A 22,843-nucleotide genomic window follows, 5' to 3' on the forward strand; every position below is an offset into this window, starting at 1 on the left:
GATTGCAGTAAGCCAAGGTCATGCCACTGCACTCCAGCCTGGGCAACAAAAGCGAAACTCCAGCTCAAAAAAAAAGAAGAAGAAGAAAATTAAATTGCCCTTCAAGTATAAGATGGCAGTGCAATAGTATCCAGAGAACAGCACGAATAAAACCATTCACCCTGGTGCAGCAGCTGACACGGTCTGTGTGGCCAAAGACTGAACCCCAAGCTGTTCCATGCGGGTCTCGAGGAGAAATCAGTCAGAACGCACAAATGACCCTGGGCCCGGGCTCCAGGTGTGGGCTTGAGTTTCCAGGCTTGCTGAGAACGGTCAGAACCCAGAAGTGTGGCAAGAGGGTCACATTTCTTTACATGTCTTGTTCATTCAGCTCCTTCAACATCAACACTTTTCCTGAAACTCAGACCCTCTTCTGCTCCTCCAGTTCTGCCTGGAAACAGAGTAGATCGCTGTAATTCCATCCTAGGTGTGACATGGAGCAGAGCATGGCCAAGAAGGGGTCAGCAATGTGCCTGTCTTTCCTGGCGGATCCTTTCTTTCTCGGGAGAACTTGGTACCATCCGCCACGAGATAATCCCGTGCGCTCCACGGCCACTTCTTGCTAACTGACATGGTTCTTGCTAACTGACATGGTTCTTGCTAACTGACATGGTTCTTGCTAACTGACATGGTTCTTGCTAACTGACATGGTTCTTGCTAACTGACATGGTTCTTGCTAACTGACATGGTTCTTGCTAACTGACATGGTTTTCTCCTCAACGATCCTTTAAAAGCATAAAGAGCTTAATCAACCCAAATTACAGGGTCTGCTTAATTCCAGGGGTTGATTTGAATATCATTGCCTTGGGAGGAGGAGAAACAAGTCTTTCTTTCTAAGGAGAGAATTTCCTATTAGAAGAACTGTTCTCAAAAGCATGTCCTTGTCAACCCATTAATTATATTTCATGTTGACAGATCTCACATATAGTTGTTATGTCTTTAGGGGGGAAGAAGGTGTTGTGTGATTAATTGGTTGATAGTGTATGTTAATTGGATGCTAATTAAATTTAAATTTAATTCATATTTGAAACATTTAATTTAACTCAGGACCAGAAAATTAGAATATTCGAGCCTCTTGAAGGAACTTGTCTTTCTCTCTGTCACCTTCATATGTCTATTGACACTTTCTCCTTGTTTACAAACTTGTTTTTCAAGAGAAGAAATCAGATGATTCTTAGCGCTTCCAGCTGTAACAGGAAGTGTTGGTTCTTGCAATTCATAAATATTTCATTGCTTTACTGGAAAAAGTACATATATCTCCACCCTATTACTTAAGTTTGTTCTAAGCAAGTCCTGTCATGCTGGAAAACTGCTATTAGATTCCTTTCTTTGGCTTGATAATTGAAGAAACCACTCCAGAGGAGAGTCAAGGCACCAAGGTGCTCAGACAGAGAGCCAGGAAACCTGAGAGCAGGGGAGGGCACCGTTGACATTGGAAGCATCTGGAAAATTCTCTGAGGCTGTTTTTACTACATCCTGCCAAGGAAAATCCCATGAGATGAACTCTCTGGGAACACAGTTGGCAAAACATACATTGACGCCTTTCTTATAGCCTCGGAGAGGAAAGGGCATCTACCCAGCCCTGAAAGGGGAACTGCAGCCTTTATGCATTTTTGCTGCCTTCAGTAGAGAGGGCAACTGTACCTAGGAATTCAACTATTCATAAGCTTCTTTGGAGTAGAGTACCTGGCCTTGGGACTGTAAAGATATTTTCCATTTTTAGTATATAAACCAAGAAAACTGGGGACCACAAGTATGACAGAAGAAGCATGGTCTGAGGTTTAACCACTGTGATTTGTATCCAGCCTTAGTAAAGTCGCTGAGTTCTTTTGAGCCTCAGTTTCCTCATCTGTAAAACGGGATAATACTAATCTCACAGTTATAAGGATTAAATGAGATAATTAAGATGGGTAAAAACTTAGCACAGCCCACGTGGTGAGGTATTCAGTCCCCATTACTGCCTAGTAATTTCAGTTTTCACTTTCCAGTCCTGTAGAATGCCCGTTGGGAGCAGCAGTGGTTGTTATTGTTGTTGTCTTTTGCGTTGCTGTTTTTTGCACACATGCAGGCAGCACAATTGCTTGTCCTTGACATCTTTGCTGTCTCATTACTGGCATCTGAGATTTGAGCCACCTTCCCTCACTGACTCGCTGTCTCCCCAGCTGTCCTGGAGAAGCCTCTGGAAAAGAAGGCTGGTAGAAACTACAGCCCTCCAGGCAACAAGAAGCTCATCTATTTCATTGATGACATGAACATGCCTGAGGTGGATGCCTACGGGACAGTGCAGCCCCACACCATCATCCGGCAGCATCTGGACTATGGCCACTGGTAAGAGTGCCCATGTAAAGGGACTGGCCCAAGGGGGCAGAGCCTAAGGCAGGGCTGAAGGCCAGTCTCTATTCTGCCTGAATGGCAAACCTCAGCATAGCTCTGGTGCCAGATGGGAATCTTTGTGGTAAACCACATTTCTCATGCAGTTCTCTATTTCCCAGAGTGGTTCCTTCAAACAGGGGCACTAATATTCACATGAAAAGTTTAACCAGAGAAGACACTGAGCTCTCATCTAAGGAAAAAAAGCCTACTTTTTGCTTCAAGACTCATGTCTGAAGTTGCCTTCTTCAAGTGCCGGAAGCAGAATTAACCACTTCCCTTGCACCATGGCCCCACAGCACTGGGCATGTGCTTCAGTGATAACTCCTAACACAGGCCAGGTGCGGTGGCTCATGCCTGTAATCCCAGCACTTTGGGAGGCCGAGGCAGGCAGATCACAAGGTCAGGAGTTCGAGATCAGCCTGGCCAATATAGTGAAGCCCTGTCTCTACTAAAAATACAAAAATTAGCCGGGCGTGGTGGCAGGAGCCTATGGTCCCAGCTGCTCAGGAGGCTGAGGCAGGAAACTTGCATGAACCTGGGAGGCGGAGTTTGCAATGAGCCAAGATCGTGCCACTGCACTCCAGCTTGGGTGACAAAGCGAGACTCTTCTCAAAAAAAAAAAAAAAAAAGGCTGGGCACAATGGCTCGTGCCTATAATCCCATCACTTTGGGAGGCCGAGGCAGGTGGATCACAAGGTCAGGAGTTCGAGACCAGCTTGGCCTATGTGGTGAAACCCCATCTCTACTAAAAAAAAATACAAAAATTAGCCAGGCATGTTGGTGCGCACCTGTAGTCCCAGCTACTTGGGAGGCTGAGGCAGAAGAATGGCGTGAACCCAGGAGGCAGAGGTTGCAATGAGCCAAGTTTGGATCACTGCACTCCAGCCTGGGTGACAGGGCAAGACTCCATCTCACAAACAAACAAACGAAACACAACACCTAACACCCGGTACCATGTACGGTGTCTGCAGACCTTCCAGCCTCAGTGCCTTCAGAGCAGCTCAGAGGCCTGGATAGTATCTCTTGCAACAGCATAATTTTTAATGGCAAAAGGTCTGAACTTACTAGAAAAAAAAAAAAAAAGTCACTGATTTGAGACAACTTTGACTCACCTTTCTACCACACACTGAATCTACTGCTGAGAAAGAGTGAGAAGAGAGAATTCAGAGAGAAAAACGGTAGTTAAGACGGCAACTTGAGTTGCCTTCCCTTCCTTCCCAAAATCTTTACTGGATGCCTGACATATGCAGCCGTTCACAATCTCCACACTGACATTTGAGCAGCTTAATTTCATGGGCAATAATTAAGAGTCAAGCTAACTAGTTTTACTTTAGATTCATGGTCACAAACCTTAAATGGAAAGTAGAAGCTTCCTGGAAATTCTACCATATGGTTTTAGTATGTCTACTCTCAGAAATGTCTATTTCATTCCATCTTCCCTGTCTTTGATCTTCCCACCACCCTCCGCTGATGGCCTTGCCTTCTCAGAGAACACAGATGCCACCTCCATTTCTTGCTTCCACATCCATACAACTCACCCGTGTCCCCATGCATCCCTCCTCCACACTCCTGTTACATCTTACCTAAGGCCGAACCATCCACCAGCCTCTTCATTCTACTGTCTCCCACTCCTGAAGTGCTCACTTCATCAGTTGGTCCCCATCTCCTCATTAGATGCTTCACATCATTTAAATTTGCATAAACGGGCTGGGTACGGTAGCTCATGCCTGTAATCCCACCACTTTGGGAGGCCGAGGTGGGTGGATCACTTGAGCCCAGGAGTCCGAGATCAGCCCGGTCAACATGGTAAAACCCCATCTCTACTAAAAATATAAAAATTATCCAGGTGTGGTGACACATACCTGTAATCCCAGCTACTTCTGAGGCCGAGGCAGGAGAATCGCTTGAACCTGGAGACAGAGGTTGCAGTGAGCCGAGATCATGCCATTGCACTCTAGCCTGGGCGACAGAGTGAGACTCTGTCTCAAATAAATAAATAAATAAATAAATAAATAAATAAACAAACAAACAAACTTGCATACATTTCTTCAACTGAGTTAAAAAATTACTTTCTAATTACTGTTCTGTCCCCACTCCCTTATCTCCCACTCACTCCTCAATCTACTGTTGTTTGATTTCTGTTCCCTCCACTGTTCTTGCTAACCTACTATCTGCATCATTATTGTAAAATCCAAGAAATCCTTTGCAAGCTTGTCCAGCCACCTTATTTTGTCGTTGTTGTTGTTCTGTTTGGTTTTGTTTTTGGCTTTCAGCAGCCTGAAGCCATGGTTTTTAGTTTCTGTCTCCAGTGATAAGTGGAAAAGAGGGATGAGGAAGGGACATTACTAGCTCAACCAGAAACAGAAACTAAAAACCCATGAAGGATTCTCTCCCTTAGACACCCCTGCTGGAGTCACTACCTTTCTTGTTCTCTCTGCAGCCCTTGATGTGGTTGACCACTCTCTTCTTTTGGGAATACTGGCTTCCTTTGCCTTTTGGTATGGCATATACCCCCTGATTTTTCTCCTGCCTTTTTGTCCATCCTGTGGGCTCGTCTTTCTATGCTATTTCTTTAGATACTGAGGTCCCTTGGGAATCTGTCCTAGGCTCATATCTCTTCTCAATCCCTGCCAGTGGATCTAGACTTTTTATCACCCAAGCACATGAACAGTAGGGCACATCCTACCTCACCTTGACAAAGGACTCACCTGCCTCGGTCCTCAGACACATTTTACCTAGAGCTTCTGACTGTTCCAGGTATGATCGGAGCAAGCTGTCCCTAAAGGAGATCACAAATGTACAGTATGTTTCCTGTATGAACCCCACGGCAGGCAGCTTCACCATCAACCCCCGGCTTCAGGTACAGGAGGAGCCACGGGACCCGGGTTCTAATCATACCTTACTAGAGCAGATGCCCCTTGATTATAAGTAATAATTGGCTTTTTTCCCCACGCAGCCTCTCCGAACGGTAAATCAGATAGAATGCCAAATTTCATCTCTAGGGGAAAAGAGAAACTCCTAGACTTAGAGTCTCAAGATTGGAAGGGATCACAGATTTCATCTGATTTGATCCCTCTTTCTTCAGATGAGGGAACTTCAGAGAGACGAATGACTTTCCCAGGGTCATATGGATTCTCAGTATCAAATTCAGATTTGGACTCAGCTTCTCTGAGTCCAAGTTTAGTTCTCTTCCTACTGTCCCAGGCTGCCATCTTTGACTGAAGGTGCTTTGCCTGTTATTCCCCTAGTCATTTTAAGTTCAACCTAAATGTGGGCATAGTGTAAGCGATGGGACCAAAATACAGATTTAAAGGCTATAGAAGAATGATCCGTTATTATCTCCAAATTCAGAAGAGGTGATTTCTACTCTGTGGTAAAGGATGTTGAGCTCATGCCTTTGTTTTCTGTGCAGCGTCACTTCAGCCTGTTTGTCCTCTCCTTCCCGGGGGCAGATGCCCTGTCCTCCATCTATAGCATCATCCTCACTCAACATCTGAAGCTTGGAAACTTCCCGGCATCCCTGCAGAAATCCATCCCCCCACTGATCAGTCTGGCCCTCGCCTTCCACCAGAAAGTTGCTACCACATTCTTACCCACAGCAGTCAAATTCCACTACATCTTCAACCTCAGAGATTTTGCCAACATTTTCCAGGTGAGTTCATCGACTCCGAGACACCCTAGGGGCTTATTCTTAATAAGCTCCTATTCTTAATAATAGTAAGTAGCTAATGCCCAACTCTTAGGCACAGGCAAAGCCACTGTTCATACGTAATCATGAACATAAGGAGACACACACAGTGCCATGGGCTCCACAAGGAAGGCCCTCAATAAAATAGAGTTTCCTTTGCCAATTAAATTATTTCTCAGTAAGCAGCATGCATCTCTGAGTTGGTTCCTTAGGGGCTGCAGAAGGCTCAACATCTTAGAGATAGTGTTATATAATGAGTCCAGTATGCCTGGGAAGAAAAATGGCCTGAAAGAAAGAGAACTATTTTGGATCTCTCATTGGTACATCTATTGATCTCGGGATGAAAAAGAATGTTCCCCAAACCGTGCAAGATAGCTCTGCTTCCTCAAAAAGCCACATTGTCATACTCCTAAGATGCCATCTGCCAGCCCCTGCGAGGGCCTCAGTCCTAAAATTCCCAGGTTCATTTCTAGGCCAAAGCTGTTTCAGATCTTTCCAGCTGCTTATCTGAATAGTGATGGCATATCTCTGCCCATTGCTTCCAATTGCTTAACTCATCACCGTCCAAGTCTCCAGAGCGCCATCTAGCAAACCCAGACCCTTTCTTCCATCTGGTCAGATATAGCATCCTCATGTAGCCAAGTCCACAACTCTCCCATTCTGGATAAGAATCTACAGAAACTCATTTACAGAGAGACCTTCCCCCAAGATAACACTGGGTGATTATTGAGGGAAGGATGCCTTTTACACCAAGCAGAGGCCACACCCATAAAGGAGTGTCAAAGTGAATTAATCAGGGAGTGACACCACCTTCCAATGAAAGCACATGTAATTGGAATTAATTTCCCAGAGCAATTGTGCAGGTAGGACTTTGAGCCAAACCAGCAAAACTCCGGACCCTGACGATATAGGGCCAGGTTGTTCCAGCCAGAGCTCCTGAATGTAAGGAGCGGAAACCTACTAAACCCCGGTTCAGAGACTCAAGAGCTATGGACCAGGAAGGCTTCACCTGAAGGTGGAATCAATGAGCCCCTCAGAATAAGTCTCTGAGAACACATCTAGGCTAGTTCAGGATACCACTCCTGAATTAGATGTAGCTCCCAAACATTAACTCATTTTAAAAATTAAAAACAAACAGAGACCCACATAGATCATATATATTTGCCCAGGAGCACAGGGAAGCCAGTAAAGGAACTGGAATCTAGGCCTTTAGGTTCCTGGCCTGGACGGCTTTCCACCACACCTTTCTGTCCTCATCTGAATTTCCAATGAGGAAAATAAGCATGTGATGGTTAAGGCAGCAAGAGAGACTCAGCTCTGAGCGTATAAAGCCTGCATCTCTGCAGCCCTCAGGACTGGATAGCAGCAAAGTTTCTGCTTACCCACAACTGGCTCCCATTTTTTGAGCATTCATTGAGAAAGACTTTTTCACCACACAATCTCTCTCTCAAATATTACTGCAGCTCTATGAAGTGGGGGTGTTACTAGGTGGATTTTTCAAAAAAAAAAGAAGTTAACGTCGTTTGATCAAATCTACACTGCTCATAAGTGACAGAACTGAAGGGGAAAGCATCAGTTATGCTCCATTTACCAGAAGCAACCCAGAACCTTAGCTTCTGCCTGGAACAGCGGTCTTGTCACCTGTACCCCCTGAAATTTAATACTCACGACAACCCTTTGGGACAGAGATTGTTATCCCAATTTAACAGAGGCTCAGAGAAGTTACTGGCTAGTCAATGACAGCACAAATGGTCAGGGAGGTTAAAAAAAAAAAAAAAAAGGTCTCGTGGAATATCGTAGAGTCTAGCCCAGTGGGAACGTTGAGTTTTATGGAAAGGAGAGATGAGGTTGGAAAGGTGACTTGAGACTAGAGTGGGCCCTACTTAAGACTTAAGAGTTAGACTTTAGTCTGTAATAATAGCTAACATTTACTGAGCAGTGCTAAGCCTTTTACATCTATGAATGCACTTAATCCTCACAACAACCCTAGAAGATAAAATACTGATTATTTTCAATTCAGAGATGACAAAACCGAGCCACAGACAAATCAGTCTCTTGAGCGTGACTGCGTGATTGCATAATGGTAAGCAGCAGCATTGATAGAACAGCTAGAATGTTCAGCCCTGCTGTGGAGGTAATTCAGGGTGACAAAAGGCTTCCGGAGGCAAGAGTGCACCTTGTGGTAGTGGTCACTGATGCAATATCAACGAGGAACCGGCCGGGCGCGGTGGCTCAAGCCTGTAATCCCAGCACTTTGGGAGGCTGAGACGGGCGGATCACGAGGTCAGGAGATCGAGACCATCCTGGCTAACACGGTGAAACCCCGTCTCTACTAAAAAATACAAAAAAAAACTAGCCGAGCGAGGTGGCGGGCGCCTGTAGTCCCAGCTACTCCGGAGGCTGAGGCAGGAGAATGGCGTGAACCCAGGAGGCAGAGCTTGCAGTGAGCTGAGATCCGGCCACTGCACTCCAGCCTGGGCGACAGAGCGAGACTCCGTCTCAAAAAAAAAAAAAAGGAGGAACCAGAGAGCAGAGAGATGGGAGTGGAGATTGTTCCCCTGGCCTGTTTCTCTGCCTGATTCAGTTAGCCTGGTGGAAACCCCCTGAGGTCTGCATCCCAGCCAGGCCTCTTTGCAGCCTGCCAGCTGTCAGCTGCTCCAAGTATGGAGAATGCGATACCCCTGAAGTGCTGCCTCCCTTCGGCTACATGGTCCCCTCACTCTCCTACTCTAATGAGAGTTTCAGGCTCATAGCTTGACCACAGTCTCCTCCTACCGGCTGTGAAAAGAAAAGCCTTAGCCAAATTAGATTTGGCAGAGTCTAACTGATCAAAGAACAATTCACAAATCCGAATCGGGCAGCCTACCGGGCCAGAGTAGGCTTAGAGAGACTCCAGCATAGCCACATAGTGGAAGAAGATTTCTGGACAGAAAAGCAAAAGTGATGTAAAGAAAACTGAAGTGAGGCACAGAAATGGCTGGATTGGTTACAGCTTGGTGTTTGCCTTATTTAAACAGAGTTTTAACAGCTGGCCACCTGCGACTGGGCGAAACTCAGTGATTGGCACAAGAGTAGGTTACAGTCAATTTACACCTCCTTTTAATTTATAGTTGACAACGTACAGAGCAACTTTTAGGCCAAACTTAAAGTACATCAGGAGGCAGCTTTCAGTTAAACTTGATTTAACACTCCCTTCCTCCCTGAGTGTCTAACCAAAGGCCTGATTAAGCACGTCACACACCAACTCTGCAGCATCTTAGATAGTTATGTGTTGCACTGAGATGGGGTGGTTTAATGTCTACAGCTTGGTGTTTGCCTTATTTGAACACCAGTTTTAACAGCTGGCCACCTGGGATTGGGCGAAACTTGGTGATCGGCACAAGAGTAGGTTACAGTCAATTTACATCTCCATTTCAATTACAGGTCACGATATACAGAGCAACTTTTAGGCCAAACTTAAAATACATCAGGAGGCAGCTTTAAGCTAAACTTGATTTAACACTCCCTTCCTCTCTGAGTCTGACCAAAGGCCTGATTGAAGAGTATAGAGGATGGTTTAATGTCTACTAGGAGACAGGCACTGCCCAAAGTACGGTGTTGTTTTCCTTTATCCAACTTGATACCAGGCTCAGTAATTCAGACCTTCTCTGTACTCCCCTTGTTCTGTTCAGATCAGAACAGAATTTGATAGTGTTCTCATATGGTTTGACTCTGTGTCCCCACCCAAATCTCATCTTGAATTGTACTCCCATAATTCCCACATGTTGCAGGAGGGGCTGGTGGGAGATAATTGGAATCATGGGGGCAGTTTTTCCCATACTGTTCTTGTGGTAATGAATAAGTCTCACAAGATCTGATGGTTTTATCAAGGGTTTCCGCTTTTGCATCTTTCTCATTTTCTCTTGCCACCGCCATGTAAGAAGTGCCTTTTGCCTCCTGCCATGATTCTGAGGCCTCCCCAGTCATGTAGAACTGTAAGTCCAATTAAACCCCTTTTCCTCCCAGTCTCAGGTATGTCTTTATCAGCAGCATGAAAATGAACCAACACATGCTCTGAGTAGCAGAAATCACTAACCATTCCCATCTCAGTGCAACACATAACTATCTAAGATGGTGCAGAGTTGGCATATGACATGCTCACATTTACTCAGCCTTCATTGTCAACCACCCTGACTATTTGGCTATAACAAGATTTATAAACTTCAACTGATGGCTTGCCTCACTGTAAAACACAAAATTCTAGAGGTCAGACTCCTGGTTGGTGCTTTCTCTTGTCCTCTGCATCTCGTATATTGCGGGTACCTAGCAGAGCTGAGGAGATAGAAGCTGAGATAAACATCTGGGTGGAGCCAAGGACACCTAATGGAATTTCTTTTCACTTTTAATAAACTTTATCAAAGTGTAACATACAAGTAGAAAAGCACAAAAGCCACAAGCATACACCTTGGTTAATTATCACAAAGGGATGCCACCTATGTAATCACAACTCAGATCAAGAAAGAAAACATTCTCAGTACATCCCTGATGTTCTCCTTTGCACCGTTCATTCATGCTTTCCTGCTTTCCTCCTCTTGCCAGCCCTAAATATTGTCTAAATGTCTAACATCATAAATTATTTTGGCCTATTTTTGAACTTTATATAAATAGAATATATAGTCAATATCACTTTGCATCTTTGTTCAGTATTATATGTGTACCTCTATTAATAATTGTTACTTTTAACTCAAACAAATTTACAAGAAAAAAACAAACAACCCCATCAAAAAGTGGGCAAAGGATATGAACAGACATTTCTCAAAAGAAGACATTCATACAGCCAACAGACACATGAAAAAATGCTCGTCATCACTGGCCATCAGAGAAATGCAAATCAAAACCACAATGAGATACCATCTCACACCAGTTAGAATGGCAATCATTAAAAAGTCAGGAAACAACAGGTGCTGGTGAGGATGTGGAGAAATAGGAACACTTTTACACTGTTGGTGGGATTGTAAACTAGTTCAACCATTATGGAAAACAGTATGGCGATTCCTCAAGGATCTAGAACTAGAAGTACCATATGATCCAGCCATCCCATTACTGGGGATATACCCAAAGGATTATAAATCATGCTGCTATAAAGACATGTGCACACATATGTTGATTGCGGCACTATTCACAATAGCAAAGACTTGGAATCAACCCAAATGTCCATCAGTGACAGACTGGATTAAGAAAATGTGGCATATATACACCGTGGAATACTATGCAGCCATTAAAAAGGATGAGTTCGTGTCCTTTGTAGGGACACGGATGCAGCTGGAAACCATCATTCTCAGCAAACTATCGCAAGAACAGAAAACCAAACACCGCATGTTCTCACTCATACGTGGGAACTGAACAATGAGATCACTTGGACTTGGGAAGGGGAACATCACACACCGGGGCATATTATGGGGAGGGGAGAAGGGGGAGGGATTGCACTGGGAGTTATACCTGATGTAAATGGCAAGTTGATGGGTGCTGACGAGTTGATGGGTGCAGCACGCCAACATGGCACAAGTATACATATTAAAAACCTGCACGTTATGCACATGTACCCTAGAACTTACAGTATAATAATAAAAAAAAGAAAAAATAATAATAATAATTGTTACTTTTTGCCTTAAAGAGTAACAGTTATGTTTCTTTCTTTTCAATCCTTAAATTGTTTAATTTCTTTTTCTTGTCTTATTGTGCTGGCTACAACTCAAGTACAATGTTGAGAAGCAGTGAGAGTAGCATTTTGTCACATTCCTAATTTTACAGGGAAACACTTTTAATAGTTTGCCATTAAATATGATGTTCTCTACTGGTTTTTCTGGGTACCTTTTACCTGGGTACCTTTTAAGGAAATATTTTTCTGTCTATAGTTTACTAAGAGTTTTAATTATGAATATGTGTTGAAACTTAACAAATGATTTTTCTGCATCTGTTTAATTATATAAATTTTTTCTCTTTTAGTCTGGTAATATGGTAAATTACATTGATTATTTTCAAACATTAAATCAACCATTCCTGGAATCAACTCATCTTGGTTGTTTCATGTCTTTGTTTTAATATTTTCCTAGATGTCATTTGATAATTTTTAATATAATTTTTGCATCTATATTCATAAGATTGTCTTGTAATCTTTCTCTAATATTCTAAGGTTATAAAGTCCTCATAAAATACTTTGAGAAATGTTCTCTCTTTTTCTGTTCTCTAAAAGATTTAGTAAAACATTGTGTTGCACCTTCCTTAAATGTTGGAAGAATTTACTGGTGAAACCACCTGGAGGTTTGTTTGGTAGAGGTTTTAAATTATAAATTCAAATTCTTTAATACATATAAGACTATTCAGATTTTCTGTTTCTTCATGCGTCAGTCATGTTAAGATATCCATGTTATCAATAGTTGCTAATTTACTGGCATAAAATTATTTGCAATATTTTCAGATTATCTTCAAAATATCTGCTGCATCTGACATTATGTCCTCTTCCTTATGTTGGGTATTATGTGTGTCTTTTCTCTTTTTTTCTCTTCATCATCCTTGCTAGGGAGTTAGCAATTGTGCTAGTCAAAAAACCTGAAGGGTATACCTGCATTATGCATTTGACTTTCTTACTGTCTTAATTTGATATCCATTTTGTATATTATTAATACTCACTCTTTGCTTTATAATTTTTATTCCTGCTTACCCTGGGTTTGGTGTTAGTTTATTCTAACTTCTTGGCATGGCTACTTATATCATTAATTGTCATCTTTTGTCTCATCTAAAATACTCATTTTAAGGCTATATAAATTTATCTCTAATCCTACCATTAGCTACATCATGCAAGCTTTTATATGCTGTATTTTATAATCATTCAGTTGATAATATTTAATCTCCACTATGATTTCTTCTTTGACTCATGGAATATTTAGAAGTGTATTGCTTTTTTTCAAACATGTAGAGATTTTCTAGTTATCTTTCTCTTATTGATGCCTACTGTTGTCAGAAAACACTCTATATGGTTTTATTCCTTTGAAATTTGTTGAGACTACTCTATGTCCCAAGATATAATCGATGTGCAGGTTTTTAAAAATGCATTCTGCAGATATTGGGCACGGTTTTATCAATATTCCAGTTAAAGCAACCTTGTAAATCATGTTGTTTAAAAAAATCCTATAATTTCTAGATTTTTTTGTCTGCTTGTTCTTTGAGTCCCTGAGAGAGATGTTAAGATATTTCACTGTGATTGTGGGTATGTTTATTTTTCCTTTTATTTGTCATATTCACTTTATACATTTTGAAACTATGCTATTTATTAGGTGCATACAAATTTAGAATTAGTATATCTTCCTAGCAGACTGATCTTTTTCTTATTTATTAAGTGCACTTCTTTATCTCTAAAAACGATGTTTGCTTTAAAGTCAATTTTGTATGACATATGACTGTTCCATATTCTTTAGTCAATATTTTTATGACATTTTCACTTTCTTGCACTCAGCTTTTCCATATTCTTATATTTAAGGTGTATCTCCCATAAGCAGCATACTGTTGGGCTCTTTAAACTCCAGCCTGACAACATAGCCTTTTAATTACAATGTTTAGTTCGTCTATGTTGTTTTATATAATAATATATTTATGATTAAATCTACTTACACTCTTTGTTTTTAATATATTCTACCTATTCTATTTCCTTTCTTCTAACTTCTTGTATTCTATCAAACTAATTATGTTTTTATAATTGTTCTCCCTCTTTTAGCATAGTATATATCCTTTTGCTATTCATCTAATGGTTATCAAAGGCATCATTTTATCTTTTTGTCTTTTATAAATTAGCATATTTATTAATTGCCATACAATGCAAGGATCTTGGGACAATTTACCTCCCATTGACTTTTGTGCTGTCATTTGTTTTAATCCTCTGTATTTTGAAAACCCACTGATATCTGTGTTTTAGTAATTCAACATTCCTCTAGAATTACTCATACGTTACCTTTTCCATTGCTCTTTATTCCTGTAAATTTCTGTTCTTTCACCTAGGATCATTTTTATTTCACTTGAAGAACTTCTTTTTCGTATTTACTTTAGTTCATATCTGTTAGAGAAATATCTCGCAATTTTAATTTGACCAAAAATGTATTTCTTATTTTTAAAAAATTTTAGGGGTGACTTGGATTTCTAGGTTGGTAGCTATTTTCTTTCAGCAATTTGAAGGCTTCTTTTATTGTTTCCGTTGAGAAATTAGCTTCAGACTTATCACTTACTAAATACTAATAATACAATTATAAAAATAAACCACAACCTAAATAAAGTCTGTCAAATTCCCTACCTTTGAGACATTTGCCATCACCTGGAAGAAGCAAACCTGTACAAAGACAAAGTAATAATTTGACAACGGGTGAGGTGGCTCATGCCTGTAATCCAGCACTTTGGGAGGCCAAGGCGGGCGGACCACTTGAGGCCAGGAGTTCAAGACCAGCCTGGCCAATATGGTGAAACCTTGTCTCTATTAAAAATACAAAAATTAGTTGGGTGTGGTGGTGCACGCCTGTAATCCCAGCTGTTCAGGAGGCTGAGGCACGAGAACTGCTTGAACCCAGGAGGTGGAGGCTGCTGCGAGCCGAGATCGCGCCACTGCACTCCAGTCTGAGTGACAAAAATGAGACTCTGTCACAAAAATAATATTGAAAATAATTTGAGAAACTAATAATTCTTCTGTAATCGAGATGTATACATAAAGGCTCTGTGAGGCACATGGGAGGGAACGTCACCGGGCGGGAGGGAATGTCACCGGGCGGGAGGGAACGTCACTGGGCGGGAGGGAACGTCACCGGGCAGGAGAGGTGTCTTGGGCGACTTCAACAAAGGCTTCAATTGAGCTAGATCTTGAAATATGAGCATGGCAAGCAAAACAAAAGGCATGAAGGCACAGAAAAGGGTACAGGATCAGAACATAATGGGAATTTTCTGAAACTGGAATCTAGGTTTTTTGGGAAGTAGTGATAAGAGTGGTCATGAGGGGCCGAACACAGTGGCTCATGCCTGTGATCCCAGCACTTTGGGGGGCCGAGGCAGGTGGATCACCTGAGGTCGGAAGTTCGAGACCAGACTGACCAACACGGAGACACCCCGTCTCTTCTAAAAACACAAAATTAGTTGGGCATGTTGGCACATGCCTGCAATCCCAGCTACTCAGGAGGCTGAGGCAGGAGAATTGCTTGAACCCGGGAAGCGGAGGTTGCGGTGAGCCGAGATTGAGCCATTGTACTCCAGCCTGGGCAACAAGAGTGAAACTCCATCTCAAAAAAAAAAAAAAAAAAGAGCGATCATGAGGAAGCAGATCGTAGTAACATTGTCACCAGACCTATATTCTATGCTAATGGATCTGCACATTATTCTCTGAATTTAAGTAAAGACCCATTAAATGATCCCTTTCCCTCTAAGACAAGAAAGTAAGCAATGAGAACAGGCACAGACATAGATGAGCTTGAACTTAGAGAATTTGTTGAGGTTACTGAGGGGCTCTAACATTGGGTCTCCACTTTTCAGTAAAAGAAAAGAAGGTTAGGACTTTGGCTAATAGTAACAGAAAAAGATGACAGAGAAATTTGAAAAGAATAATAAATATTTGAAACCAATCCTGTAGCACATAGGAAGGGGAACTGACTAGAGAGGTAAATAAATAGATTGCTGACCTGCCAAGGTTAGCTATATCCATTCTAGCCCTTTGTTATAGTTCTGATTTTACATAGTCAATTGTTATCTGAATCGGTTTTCAAAATGGCACTTGTGGAATTGAAATATAGCAGAGAAACCACTTTTTCCCTCATTGTGGTTGATTCAAAATGTAGTGGCTAGAATTCCAGGCATTATAGTCAGGAAGACCTGGTTTCAAAAATTTGTGGTTTGAAGGAAGGCAACTTACTCTATGAAATGGGGCATGTTTTCTTTCTGAATTCCAATCTTCACATTATACAAAATGGATTTAGTAATAATTATTTCAGGGGATCATCATGAGTATTAAAAGAGCTTCATCTGGCAAAGCATCTAGTCCAATGCTGGCTTCAATAGCATCTAATCCACATAACTTGCTTCAATAAATTATAGCTGTTGCAGTTGTTATTTTTATGATGAGCACAAAAGAATAATTCCAATGTATTGAGTATGTAAAATGAGCAATACTTGTTTCCTTAGGCATATTAATTTGAATTATTTAGACCACTTTAGAAAGTCAGTATTTTTATTTTACTTTGAAAAGTGAGAAAACTAAGACTCAGAGATGTCACATGCCTTGCCCGAAGTCACACAGTTGCCTAGTGGTTGCCCAAAGTCACAAGTCACATAGTGGTTGTGCAAGTATTTGAAGTCAGGTCTAACTGCAACCCTTGGGTCTTTCTTTACAAGCTCCCTTTCAGCTTTCCAAGTATTCCCGCCACTAGAATGATCTACTATTTAGCAAGACAAGCCCTGGGCATCATCCCAGGTTAGATAAAATGCTCCAGAAAGTTTTCCTAGCTATTGTACCTCTGGATGGTTACTAATGTTATTTTTTGTGTGTCTGTTCCCTTGAAGGGCATTCTCTTCTCCTCAGTGGAATGTGTGAAATCCACACGGGATCTCATAAGGCTCTATCTGCATGAATCAAATCGAGTTTATCGGGATAAGATGGTAGAAGAAAAGGACTTTGATCTTTTTGATAAAATCCAGAGAGAAGTGCTCAAGAAAACTTTTGATGTGAGTATTGCCCTATGGAATTTTTGGTATTTGAAAAAAAAAAGATAATTATACAGATGATCACCCAAATGATAAAATCTAGCTGTTTAATGGAGAAAGGCCAGAGTCTAGGTGAGGAAGGAAATTCTGTCATGATTTTGCCCAGGTAAAAAGTGCTGAGGCAAGAATAGATGCAAATTAATCCCAGAATCTCTGTGTTGAGAAGTCCATAGAGATCATCTGACCCAAGTCCCTACGTGGTACTTAGTCCCCTCGTAGCATTTCTCAGATTTGTTACCCCAGTGATGCTCTAGCATCCTTGAAAATGCATGATCCCATTGTTCCCAAGGCTGCCATTTTGGGGCCGCTAATAACTGGAAATTTTGAGCAATTTTGGAACTTGGAACATTTGAAATAATTTTAGAGACTGAACATTTGGTCTAATAATAATCTAGAAGTTATTTCTCTGTCCACTACTCAGGTCTACATGACAAACCCTCAAATATTTTAATGCCATTTATCTCACTCTCCCTGAGTCTTCTCTGCTCCAGGCCAAATAGCCTCAATGCTTTTAACCATTTCTGACATGGATTGGTTTCAAACCTAAAGAACTCTGACATCCTCCTGATTGCTCTCTCACCAGTCCTCCCCTCTGAAATTGTGGTGCCTGACTTTTCATCGCACAGCCCAGCTGGGGTCTGACCAAAAGCAAGATCATCATTCTCCCTTTTCTTAAAGACCATAGTTTTGTTACTGTGTTTCCCAAAATATGTCCTGCTAAACAGTTTTACTACAAGGTACTTCTTGAGAAAGTGTCTGTCATGAAATAAGTTGAGAAAATGCTGTATTGTATATGACTCTCTTAGAAATTCATGGTGGATTTAAGACATTAAAGTCCTGAAATCTTGAATAACTCTAATTTACATATCAGTCTGCAAATGTATTGGACCCTAAAACTCTTTCCTCTCATTAAACTTACTAATAATTTACATAAAAATGGCCCATAGATTATGCCTTGGGAGGCACTGATATAGTAGCACAGCCTGAGATCGTATTGTATTTCTTAGTGTCGAAATTACTCCACAGTGAACACTGAGCCTTCTATTAACCAAAGCCCCATCTTTTCCACACATCCTGCTTGTCTGTCCCCTCTGGAAATTAGAAATATTCAAATTTTGTATTTAGGTATGCTATGTTGTCCTTATACTCACCTTGTTTGGTTTACCTTCGTATTTTTTTCCTGATAACACCTTGACTCTACCTCTGAAAATATTTACAGTCCATCCCAACCTATGTGACAGCCTTTTGAATGTGTAGACAGCATTTTAAGTCACTTATTTTAGTCTGCTTTTGACTAAGCCAGCCATCCTAAATTCTCCCACTTCTCTCAGCATTGTTATTGGAGCCTGATGTTTGAGACCCTCATGTTAGATGCCTTTCTCTGAGCATCGTAGAGTTACCCAATTCAGGTACTCATTGCTGGCCCTGCAGATTAGTCTTCATTGTCTTTATAAGTTGATCTGAGCTAGCACTTCAGAGTCATAACACTTGAACTTTCAAATAGAGTTTCCACGTGTGAGTCTATGTACTAAGAGCACTGCCTTTTGATCACAGACCCAGATATATGAATATTGCCATTATCCTTCCCCAACAACATTTGAAATGCCAGCCTGAAGCACCCTTGGTCACACCAAATCTTGGTATTGGTATCAAGGAAGAGATTTCCACCAACGAAGCGATACAATTCTGTTTCCACTATTCAAAGCTTAAGCTTCTCTGATTCATGGCCCTGTGTGATTTGGCATCACTATTAAGGAATCTTTGATTCGCTGAGTTGGTTGATTTTCTCTCTGCCTTCTACACAGCATGGCTCTGATCATAAAATTGAAGACTTGTTTTGTTCATCAAAGAGTCTTTGTAAACCAGGCTTTCCAAAACTGTACTTTAGTTCCTCCTCCGCTAGATGGTTGGTGTCAATTGACTGCTATAAGAACAGATTCCCAGGACGTTAGCCCATTCTCGAACAGGGTAAATGCCTTCCCACATTATTTCCTCCGTCCTCATGTGTTTTCCTAATAGCAAGAATAGCCCTCCTGCACTGCATTTACATCTTATCCAAATGTCTGAGCATTTTTGTTACTGGTTGGCAAAGCCAGAATAGTTTAAAAGTTTTCTACAGTTTTTGAAACCACCTTCAAAATCTAATAACTTGTTTATTTTTAACTGTTTCCAGTCCTTTCTTCTTACACTCAGGCAGCAGCCCTGGTTTCTCTATAGATGTTACTGTCTTCCTCACTTGCCCTATATTAGGTTTGGTGAATCTTGTCCCATAGGTTTACATGGCTAACCCTACAGTGACTTATGCCCTGGGACGTGTGCCTGCTGATAAATAACATACTGGTTACCTCTTTCCCAGGTAGGTCTTCCAGTGTGAACTTTAGGAGGAAAAAACAACAGGTGGGGACAACTGCTCATGCTGGCATAACTTCCTATTTGTGTCTTAGAAAACCTATTCTTTCTCAGACTTTTCTCCTCGATAACCTTTTCTCCTATCTGAAGTCTCAGGTATTTGGGTTTTGACAGGCAAGTAGTTACTTTTTGTCTCCACTAACATGAAAGTTAAAATATTGGTTTTCTCTTCAGTATTTAGAGGATACACTGGTGAAGAGACATATACTCCTTATCCTTCAAATTAATTGAGTTATACTATACTATAACCAGCCCATATTTATTCAACATGGTAACATTTCTCCTATGGGTGAGATTTGACACACAGCCCGAAAGTGTTGTAAGTAAGGAGTTCTACCATAACTGCGTTAAGATTACCATAAATGCACCAGTCACCTGAGGGTGGCTAGTAGCGCATTCTTCAGAAACCAAGTCCCTGGACCGAACCTATGAAGTCAGGGCTGGCAACATACTTGTGTAATCTCACAGGAAAAGATGTTGGATGGCTTTGCTGTGGATTGAGGACCTAGATCTGTTGGAATGTACATGCAGAAAGTGAGGCGACTGGGCCACGATCCTCTTCATTCGATACTGGCGAAAGAGCCCCCACTTAGAGAAAGCCACCCATCCATCCCTATCTACTCTTCTTCTCACAGAGGCACTCTCTTACTGTGCTTGTGAGGAGGCTCCATCCCACCTCCCACTTCCCATCCTCAGGCCATAAGGAATAACAAACATGACCTGAGGCTTCATGGAGCTGGTAGATGGATGTCAAACATCCACTTAAAAGGACTTCTCAAGAGAAGGACATGTTGGAAGTAGCACTGATGCTTAATTTCCAGGGAATGTGCAGAGCAAATCAGGTGTCTCTGCTCTGTGGAACCAAGCCCTAGGAGTCAATAATGAGGGCCCTTATTCCTGTGTCTCATCACCAGGATATTGAAGACCCTGTGGAGCAGACCCAAAGCCCGAACCTGTATTGTCACTTTGCAAATGGTATTGGGGAGCCCAAATACATGCCTGTACAGTCTTGGGAACTTTTGACCCAGACTCTGGTGGAGGCCCTGGAGAACCACAATGAAGTCAACACAGTGATGGACCTAGTTCTCTTTGAGGATGCCATGCGCCATGTGTAAGTGTGCTTCTCATCTTCCTTTTCCTCAGTTGCTTCCTCTTCCCAGTCACAGGGGGTTTCATTCGGCTATTTGAGGTCACTTCTGTAAAACCAGGAAAGGAGCTCCTGCTTCTGCCTTAAAGGTCAACATGGCTGCTGGCAGAGCAGCTGCAGCTCCTGCCACCGGCGCTAGGGGGCAGCACAGTGCCGAGCTCAGGCAGGAATGGGTTCATTTCCAGGTCCGCCATTTGCTATCCTGGGCATGATCACAGTGACACCGAGGACAGACTTGAGGTCATAAAATGAGACCCAGAACAGCTCAGGAACTCCATCGCCACCTGGCTGTTAGTCCAAGGGTCATTTAAAAAAATGAGATAGGCCGGGCGGGATGGCTCACGCCTGTAATCCCAACACTTTGGGAGGTGGAAGAGGGTGGATCATGAGGTCAGAAGATGGAGACCACCCTGGCTAACACGGTGAAACCCCGTCTCTACTAAAAATACAAAAAAATTAGCCGGGCGTGGTGGCAGGCGCCTGTAGTCCCAGCTACTCGGGAGGCTGAGGCAAGAGAATTGCTGGAACCTGGGAGGCCCAGGTTGCAGTGAGCCAAGATCGCGTCACTGCACTCCAGCATGGGCGACAGAGGCTAGACTCCATCTCAAAAAAAAAAAAAAAAAAAAAAAGAGATAGGGTTTGTGTTCAAGTGCATACATATTTCAAAAATAAATGTCCTTTGATGTTTTTGCCATCTAGTGAATCACTGAAAGTAATAACCAAGCCTCCAAGACTGTCTAGCCTCACACCAACACCATCCCGACCCTGCTTCTTACATTTCCCAATCTGAGACCTATCACCAGCGCTCACTGCCCTCCAAAATCCTTCCACCTTCCCCCAGGGTACTCACAGTCTTAGGAGCAACATCCGCTTCATTTCAACTTCTCTGAACTTTCCCTTTACTGCCAAATTCTAACTGATACCTGACTGACCCCTGAGTGGAGGAAAGCTGTTTTTTCTTCCCCATTCTATGTGCTCCATGACCTAGAGAGGAGTAAGTAACCTCCTTACCCCCAGTCCCCCAACCCAATGGCACATTTAAGTCCTTTCTTCTCTTATCCTTCACAAACCCCAGTTCTTTTGAGCACAGGTCACCTGCATTTCATACTCATTCTTTCTCCTTGTCACTGTTATCTGCTGACAGCCAATTACTCCCCATCATCGGCTAATGGCCTTAGTCCCTGCCCGCCCTTCCTCCTCACCCATGTCTTACTCCTGGCATCTAGCTAATAATTCTTTCTGTTCCTTGGCTTGCTTGGCTCCCATGGTCTTTTCTTCTAGCCCACCTCAGCCCTCACTCTCATGTTCCTATCATAGGAACCCACCTCAAAATCCCAATTTCAAACATCCCACTTTCTGACCTGTACCTGCCACTCTCCCACTCATCTGCTCTAGTCTTTCATTCAATTTCATCACGACTTCATTCATTGGACCAACTACTTCCCCAGACTCCGTTGTCTCTCCCACTACCATGTCTTTACTTTCCCTTTTTAAAAATTTAATTTAACTTAATTTAATTCAATTTAATTTAATTGTTTTTTGAGACAGAGTCTCTCTGTGTCTCCCAGGCTGGAGTGCAGTGGCATGATCTCAGCTCATTGCAAACTCTGCCTCCTGGATTCAAGAGATTCTCTTTACTTTCCTTTTTAACCAGCATAGACCCCATCATCCCAGTGCCAGCTCCCCTAACTTTCTTGTCATTGTATCCACAAAATCTCACTCAGGCTAAACCTCACTATCTTTTTTTTGTTTTTTGAGAGGGAGTCTCACTCTGTCACCCAGGCTGAAGTGCAGTGGTGCGATCTCAGCTCACTGCAGCCTCCGCCTCCTGGGTTCAAGCACTTCTCCTGCCTCCGCCTCTGAAGTAGCTGGGATTACAGGCGCCCACCACCACACCCGGCTAATTTTTGTATTTTTAGTAGAGACAGGGTTTCACCACATTGGTCAGGCTGGTCTCGAACTCCTGACCTCAGGTGATCCACCCACCTCAGCCTCCCAAAGTTCTGGGATTACAGGTGTGAGCCACTGCGCCCAGCCCCAACTATCTTCTCATTTCACCCTGCCCCTAAGCAGCTAGACAACTGTTGAAGAAAAATCTCCCACCATGTTGATTGTTTTTGCTCCAGATCTGCAGCCATAAATATCAAACAGGCCTCAACATTGCTAGAAATTGCCCTCCTCTACCCTAGGCATGTTGCTCCTTTCACCATTCCGTGATAACTGCGTTACACATTTTCCTTCTCTTTTCAAACTCCCAGTGCCTTATTCCCAGTTAATGAGCACCTCTCTTTTTTCACTGGGATAATGAAAGTGACCAGAAGAGAATCTCACATCTTCCCATCATCAAATCTAACAGCCTATGTGTATCCCTGCATCCCTCCCACAAGTCCTGCCTTCCCTACAACTTCGGTTCATGAACACCC

At 42.3% G+C, this 22,843-nt stretch overlaps 1 protein-coding gene across 2 annotated transcripts in view; it reads left to right on the forward strand.

The window, feature by feature from the left end:
- DNAH9 (dynein axonemal heavy chain 9) overlaps positions 1-22,843 on the forward strand; it is a 374,175-nt gene that overhangs the window by 188,231 nt on the left and 163,101 nt on the right. For both annotated transcript variants that reach the window (XM_005582917.5, XM_065532787.2), the window contains 5 exons: positions 2,202-2,367; positions 5,170-5,272; positions 5,825-6,064; positions 16,664-16,825; positions 20,188-20,384. In XM_005582917.5, coding sequence (XP_005582974.3) covers positions 2,202-2,367; positions 5,170-5,272; positions 5,825-6,064; positions 16,664-16,825; positions 20,188-20,384 — 868 coding nt within the window. The remainder of the gene's footprint in view (positions 1-2,201; positions 2,368-5,169; positions 5,273-5,824; positions 6,065-16,663; positions 16,826-20,187; positions 20,385-22,843) is intronic.

The sequence above is a fragment of the Macaca fascicularis genome, chromosome 16 (assembly GCF_037993035.2).
Source record: "Macaca fascicularis isolate 582-1 chromosome 16, T2T-MFA8v1.1".
Taxonomy (NCBI): Eukaryota; Metazoa; Chordata; class Mammalia; order Primates; family Cercopithecidae; genus Macaca; species Macaca fascicularis.